This window comes from Leishmania panamensis (genome assembly GCF_000755165.1).
Source record: "Leishmania panamensis strain MHOM/PA/94/PSC-1 chromosome 23 sequence".
Lineage (NCBI taxonomy): Eukaryota > Euglenozoa > Kinetoplastea > Trypanosomatida > Trypanosomatidae > Leishmania > Leishmania panamensis.
In genome coordinates this window covers 739,216-746,973 of record NC_025869.1, presented here as the reverse complement: position 1 = coordinate 746,973, position 7,758 = coordinate 739,216, and the positions used below count along the sequence as shown (strand labels likewise).

General features: G+C 55.1%; 2 protein-coding genes across 2 annotated transcripts; both read right to left on the bottom strand.

Moving 5' to 3' along the window:
• Nucleotides 1-1,919: 1,919 nt before the first annotated feature.
• On the bottom strand, nt 1,920-2,282 carry LPMP_231870 (histone H4; the record flags this gene model as incomplete). The annotated part of the gene is made up of 1 exon (XM_010701040.1): nt 1,920-2,282. One exon carries the CDS (start codon nt 2,280-2,282, stop codon nt 1,920-1,922), a length of 363 nt encoding a protein of 120 aa, XP_010699342.1.
• A 4,024-nt stretch (nt 2,283-6,306) lies between these two features.
• On the bottom strand, nt 6,307-6,774 carry LPMP_231860 (nucleoside 2-deoxyribosyltransferase, putative; the record flags this gene model as incomplete). The annotated part of the gene is made up of 1 exon (XM_010701039.1): nt 6,307-6,774. One exon carries the CDS (start codon nt 6,772-6,774, stop codon nt 6,307-6,309), a length of 468 nt encoding a protein of 155 aa, XP_010699341.1.
• Between the last annotated feature and the right edge of the window lie 984 nt (nt 6,775-7,758).

Sequence of the window (7,758 nt, the reverse complement as noted above, 5' to 3'; positions counted from 1 at the left end):
TCGCTTGCGGAAAAATGTCACGTACACATCTCAGGCGTTATTGCGGCATGAGCAATGAGAGACGTGGCCGTTCACCCGCATTGATACGAACAGTTGGAGGCACAGTGCTGAATAGCAGAAGGAAAGGGAAAGCTGAAGAAACGAGGTAGGACGCTGACGAGCGGCAGAAAAGCGGTGCGCACGGTTAGTCATGGATCAATATGGCGGAAGGTGCCGTGAAGTAACGCACCACCGCCGAGCACCACTGGGGAGTTCTTGTCCCTATGGAAGGAGAGAGAGAAGGGAAAGAGCAAGCTGCACAATTCACACGTACGATTTGGCCTCTCTCGGTGGGCGCGAGCAAACGCGCAACGGACATCAGTGCGTCGCCGCCTGGCAAGGGAAGAGGCAAGGAAACAGCGATAGCGCAACCACGCAACAGCAAGACCGTGCGGCGCTGGGAAACGGCCGAAAAGAGTCCTTAGCAGAGGCAGACACACGCGCAGGCCATCAGTGCCTGGGCCGCCTGCTCTAGAGGGCGTGACGGGACGCCATCAAAGAGCCCCGGCAGGGATCGATATGGAGAGGGGCTGGGTACAACGAGCGAAGCCGACTTTCACAAGCAGCGAGTGATGCGAGAAGACAGCGGGGCTCGCGCTTCTCACCCCCAGCAGCCGCGACGCTAGTGGGCTTTTGTGTGCTGGCCACTGCCGCGAGACTGCAAAGCAGCGCACGTTGGCGAAAGAGAACGACCGCGGGTGAGGCGCGTCGCGAAAGCGCCCGAAGCCCCGCGACGCGGCCCCCCATCACGCAAACGGTCTCGAGAGCAGGGGCGTCGGAGAGGGACACGAGAGCAGCCCGTTGCGCGAGCGACGCGGAGAGAGCGCACTCAGGCTTGCCAAAGGGCAGGCAGTGATCGTGAGAGCCGCTGGGCGGCTGCCCTCCGCAATGCCGGAGAGACTCGTCAGCGCGGCACCCTTTTGCATGGCGATAGAGGAGAGGTCTGAATGGCGCGAGGGGCCCTCATGGTTGGAACGAGGCGCTCCACCACGGAGAGGTCCCAAGGCGAGCTGATGCACGAACCTCGCCGTGCGCGTCCGCACGCAGACGGGTGTTGAAAGCGAGTGTCGAGCCAGCGCACTGGAGCACAGCTGTTTTGGGGGGGACACTGCGGCACTAGCGATGGGCGGCCGCCCGGCCGGAAAGAGCATGACGCTGCCAGCACATCCCCACTCACGCCGCCAAGCAGCAGAGCCGCCCCCCACCACCCCCCTCCTGGCAGCGGGATTCCTTCAGGAGACTCCTGTGCGTCCCTCCTTGCGCCTCGACAAGCGACCTCATCTGCACCCGTGAGCATTTGTGCGCGGGGAGAGGGGAGCAGCAGCGCTCGGCAGAAAGAGGCCCAGACGGGCACATGCAGTGAGCAGCAGACTGTTAGAAAGGAGCAGTGGGCAAATCTCGTGCGAGGCCACTGTGGCTCACCTCACGCTACCCGTTTGTCTGCCCTACACAAAAGCGAGGAGATTTGCGGGTGCGTGTGTGTGTGTGTGTGAAAGTTGCGCATGCGAGAGCGGCCCAGCTAGCACTGCTAAGCGGCGGTTCATAGTAGACACGTGAGAAGGCGCACCTGCACTGAAGGACCAGGCACATGCGCCATGTGCTGCACGCGCTGGCGTTTAGGCTCAGCACACTAAATGGCAGCTTCCCGTGCCAAGCCATCGACTCCACGCACTCTGTTTTTTCTCACTCCGCAGGGGTAGGCCAGGGGTAGTCGTGAGACCAAAAAAATGAGGTCAACACCAAAGATAAAGAGGAAGGCAGTGGAAAGGGAGAGAAAACAAAAAAGTGTCTCTATAAGTGCACACAAGTCCTGGCCGCCCGTCGCCCATGCAAGTGCGTAGGCAAGGGAGACGGGCAGCCAGGCACCGAAGCACGCTTGCTTACGCGTAGCCGTACAGGATGTGGCCGCGCTTGCGTAGCGCGTTCACGACATCGCTCGCCGTCACTGTCTTCTTGCGCGCGTACTCGGTGTAGGCCGTGCTGCAGCGCACAATGTCCTCCACATAGACCTTCAGCACGCGGCGCATCTCCTCGTAGAGGTCGCCCGAGATGCGCTTCACGCCACCGCGGCGCGCCATGCGGCGGATGCAGCCGCGCGTGATGCCGCGGATGTTGTCGCGCAGCACCTTCTTCTGGCGCTTCTGGCTGCCCTTGGCGTCAGCGGAGCGCTTACCCTTGGCCATGGTGGTTAATGTAGAGGTGAAAAGGCTATTGTGGTAGAGGGCTAAGCAGAAGATAATCATCAGTGGAAAGTGACAGTACAGAAGGATGTGAAGAAGAGAAGAAAATCAGACACGGTACGGTTAGTGGCGGGGAGTAAAAGGACATGATGAAGAGTTGTCTATGGTAGCAACACAGAGGAAGTCGGGAACATCCCCAGTATTGCAGAGGCAATGCGGCGTGCAAAGACTTCTAAGTGGGAATGCGACCTTCCGTCTTCGAGGTGTGAAACATATACGTGGAAGCTACGCAAGCATACTTGTTTTTTGTTTGAATCACGTGGGTAGGTGAATGTGCGGACGGTGCGATGTCTAAGCGCGGCGAAAAAAGTTTCGCAACTCTGCCTTGACCATTGAGATGTCAGCGTTTTTTTTGTGTGTGTATCGGCGGTTATGCTACTAGGACAGCAAACCTGTTGAGACGCTGTCTTTTCCCCTAATTCCCACCTTTTACCGAGGCCCAGTAGCTCTCCTACCAAGTTGTGAACAGCACCTTGCGTGCCAGGCATGGAAGCGGATGGAAGCGGAAAAGCAGGAGGGGTAATGAGCAAGAATGCGCACTGAAACGAAAAGGAAAGAAAGAAAACAGAGACAGTAAGAGGATCTTACAACGGAGAAATCTGAAATGTGCAAAACGATCAGAGAGACCGAAGGCAAAAACGATATCCATGCGTAATGAGTGTGGGCGCGTTCACTTATAGGAGTCGAGAGAGCGTGTCGCAAGAAGAAACACAAGCAGTAAATAGGAAAAAAAGAGCAGAAAAGCGCCGCATCCGTTCTTTGAGACAACTTACATCATGGAAATAACGGTGAAGCAAGACGAAGGCGAGAAAGTATAGAGACCCGAGAAGAGGAAGAGAGGAAGTGTGGCACTTCTGTCCGTTGGAAGTAATGCGGAGAAGAAAAAAAGAAAATTAGGGAGCAGAGAGGTCGCCTTCCCTCCCCTGATCTGTTCTCACGTATTCTGTGCTGTTGTGATCGTGTTACCGGCCGGCTTACTGTGCTTTCTCTTTTTTTCTGCTGATGCTGCTTTGCTGTTCGCTTCACACATGGACGAGAGCATTTATATTTGAGTTGTGAGTGGTACCGACTTTATGGTATGCGCGATTGTCGGTTATCGAGTTTGTCTTGAGAAAAACTGAAGGTTTTGGGCGAGTGTGCGCCTGTGATCAGCCCACAGCGTTGAGAATCGTGTAAGTCTGGAAGCAGAGGGAGGATGAAGAGGGGGAACCAAGCGATGCCTTCAACTTTCTGTGCATTCCATGAATACTACAAGACGCGCATGGCAAAAGAAAAAAGTGAATACAGAGTAGCAGAAACCAAGCAGCGGAAAAGGAAGGATATGAGAGCAACATACACAAAGCGAAGAACAGAGGCGCATGCACTGACCAGTTGGCTTTGTGAATGAGCGTTAAGCTACATAAAAGTGATGGAGTGGCGAGTGTCAAAACAGAGTAGCTCCTCACCCGTGTGTTTTGTACTACCAGAGAATCATCACAGGAGGCCTTGTACTTGAGGTGTATGTACAGCTCGAAGGGTAGGCTTGTAAAGAACAGGCAGATCACGATGACGGAGGGAACGAGGATGCGCTGCCGACTGAAGCACAGGTTTCTGTGTTGCACCCTCGTTTCCGTTGTGTACACCGTGCCGCGTAATAGCTGGCTCAGTAGCTCTGCATGGACCAGGAAGGAAAGCCGTACGCACTCGTAGGGACTCGCCACGTACTAGGCGTACAAGTTACACGTTGCGAGGACGATAGCAACGACCGAGAAGCGGTTACCCAACGCGACCAGACGAAAGGCTGCCAACAGTCGCTACTCCAGCACATAGAGCAGCATGAGAAGCCCCTCCAGAACCGCGGTGGAAGTAAGCAGCAGGGAAACCGGGAGTGGAAGCTGCTGAACCGGCTTGCACGTCGGCGACCACATGTCGAAGCTGTTCATGACAATTCGGCCGAATGCTCTGCCAGCACTGTCAAACGCCGTAAGAAGCACGGATGCTCCGGGGCCCTTACGAGTCTCCGCAGCAGCGGCTGAGACCAAGCGGGTCGTGACGAAAAATACCAGCTGAGTGCCAAAGACGAAGTGAATAAGCCATCGTCGGCAGCAGGAGCGGGGGGGGGGGGCTGTGACGGAATGTGGATTGAAACTGAGGTGCAATAAGGCCAGTTTGTGGCCTCTCTGCTGTACTCCGAGTCAGTTGTTTCATACTTTTGGTGTGCCGCATAGGCGCTGCTTTGCCTGCCACGAGAAGGTAGCTGTTGCTGGTGCTGCCTCTGCCAAATCAACGCAGTGGCGTGGCAATCAGACTGTACAGCAGCACAATCCCAATGGTCGGAAAGGAAAATGAGATCATGCGCGGACACCTAAGTGACCAGTACGCGGCGGCAGAACTCTGGTTTGAGATGAAGACCATGAATGCCGCCAACAAAGGAAAGACAAAATCATACGAACAAGGAAAGGGCGTCTTCCCCAGGTATACACGCGTCGCCGAAGGCCTTGCAGCATTCATGTCCGTGAGGGTCTCCTTGTAGCTGGTCATTGGGTAGAGCGGTAGCAGCACAATAATCGATGCGCAGCAACTTCATAATGACGACCAAGGCGGGCATAAAGTAGAAGAGCCCACTGTTGCTGTACTAGAGAAAGCGGAACTGGATAAAGCCGAAGATGTCGAAGCCGAGGCCGACACTTGTCCTCGTTATGGCGAGCATGGCGCCGCGGCTGCTTGGAAAGATGGTCAAGACGGTCATGAAACTAACGATGTCGAAGATCCTGCCCTTGACCCCATGGGATGTGAAGATCGTAAATCCGGTAACACTTCTCTCCACTACGCCTCCAAATGTCATTCCAAACAGGATGACACCAGGGGAGAGGGGAGCGATCATGCCGATTGAGCGCACGATTGTGCTTCGTAGACGTCAGAATCCCCGGCAAGAAGGAAGAGAGCAAGGCAGCTCAGGAAGAAGATGGTAATCGACGACATCTTCGCCCATGTGAAGCTGTACTTCTCTGGCAGCTTTATTACGGAGAAGTTGTAGACCTACACGCCATGGAAGGGCAAGTGCAAGCGTAGACACCGACTTGCAGAATGAAAAATTGCTGCGACTCACTGATGAAAATGCTGCTAGTGCCTTGGGGGAACTTCTCCTGCGGCAATTAGGCATACCGATCCTTCGAGGGGGGTCCCCTGGTACACCTTCACACCTACTATGGCGGTGGCCGCTGATATTTTTATCTTCGGGCAGAGTTGTGATGTACACTCTAGAGGAAGGAGGAGCGGCGAGCGGCACGAGTTGGGGATGCGCTTAGGTGGAAAGAGGAGAGGAGGAAGAGAGGAGAGAATGACGGTGGTTGGTATGCGAACTGATCTCTGAGATAAGTTTGACTGGCCAAGTGCTCGACAAAAGAGAACCTCCGCGGACGCAGAGGAGACTGGCGCTGTGGCATCAGGAGTGCTCGAGAGTCAGAGCGAGCAAAGAACAAAAGGAGAGGTGGAAGGGTCATTCTTGAAGCATAGCAGCACCGCCGCCGATGCACATGGCGAGCTTTGCGCTGAGCCAACAAGAGGGGTCAACGGTTTAAAGGAGGTGAAGGAAAAGAAAGTGTGTGGCTACCGACTCTCGTCTTGGTGGAAAGAGGTGCGCAGATCAAATGCGCATGGCAATGAGTCATAGGAAGAGCTCAGGGGAGAACGGTTGCTTCGCGCCTGGTGTGCGTTCGTGTTTAGGTGAGTCTGTGCGCACGTTGTCCAGAGCACACCAACGCACGCCCTCTGCGTATAGAGGCGCAGTCGTTCTTATTATTTTTTCAATGTGCTGCTGTAAACACTCGTGCCACCGTGAGGGCAGAGCGAGATACCTCAGCAGAACTGTTTTTGGTCACTGCAGCCAAGAAGCACGTAGAGACCTGCCGGGTACGGAAGGTCTTCTGGTCATTTTAGTGCGCTTCTTCCCCCGTTATGCGCTTGCAGTCAACTTAGAAGCGGTAAGAGGCAACAGAAAGAGGGGGGTTGGGAGATGAGAAACGGAAAAAGAATACCATACATGAGTTCACTGGGAAAGGAGCTTCTCAGAAAAGTGTCCAAAGGCCGCCTCAAAGGAGTCGAACACATCCGTCCCGTTGTGCAGCATCAGATTAAACGGCAATCCAAAGTCCTCAACGGAGAGGCCCTCCGCCATCTGGCCACCGTACTTCTCCACCATGGATCGTGTATCGGTGGAAAAAGTCAGCAGCACCTTCCCCAGCGCTGCTGCGTAGCCGAGCTCGAACGCGGTTCCGCAGTCGGGTTCCTTGGAGCGGAACGGAGAAAGATCGGCGATCACGGCGTCACATGCCTGTATCATCTCGAGGTTGCTGTTGCGGATGTTGAGCGCACCGCTGACAGTGTTGTCCACTGGGATGAGCGGCACAACCCCCTTCTCCTTCAACAGTGCCCTTACTTTTGTGTAGTAAGCATCGCCGTGGTCAAGATGGAACACAGCGGGGCCAGCAATGTAGATCTTTTTTGGTACAGACATGAAGGTAGTGTGGAAAAGGGTGGTGGAGAAACACTGCGGCTTACCGTGGTGCTCTGAGGGGAGAGAGAAGGAACAGGGCTGAAGGTGAGCAGTGAAAGGCGGAGGGCTCTGAAGTGCGAGGTAGACATGACGTAGATGGACACGTAGACGCAAAACAGCCGTCGCGGACCACAGCAGAGAAGGTTCACCCGGAACCACCACGGTTGAAGGATTGTGTCGAGAGAGGAAAGAGAAGGAGGCGAGGGTGGAGAGTGAAGAATAAGGGGTCGGCCACACATTTATTTGCAGCGCATTTACGATGCTGTGCAGCGCACGAGGCCAAATTTCACCGCTTCACACGCACCACGCGGTGTGTCACAGGCCCACCGCATGGTGCGAAGCAGCTGCTGGCACGAGCTGCTGCAGTGCGCCGACTCAGTCATCGGAGCACATGTCCTGCCTCAAACTCTACTCATCGCCGCTCTCACTATATGCTGGTCGCCATCTGGTGTATCCCCTTCAGAGTGGTGCACAGGCCCCCACACGCACATACACACACACACACACACATCAATAGGCAGGGAGAGCCCCGTGGAATGCGTTCTAGTCAGACCGACACTCTGCCTGTTAAAATGTACAAAGGTGCTTGTGGCGACGGGTCGCTCCGATGCAACGTCATTGCAAACTTGACCGCCGACATCAGCAATGATACACCGCTGTGACCCCTCTCGTCATAGGTAACTCACCCTGTCGCTGCCAGAAGCGGTTCGGCATTGGGTGGGATAGAGAGACTGCCAGGCGTCCTCACAGAGGGTGGGTACCAGGCGCCGATATCACGAAGATGTGTGTGACCTCCTCGGTGACGAGGGAATCAAAGACACAAAAAAGTGAAAGTAGCCACCTTTATTTCAGTGAATTATCGCATACTGGCTGGCATACGTGTGCGATCTGCACAATGTTCTGTGCGCTGTACCCGCCATGAGAGACCAGCTTACACAAGGCAAA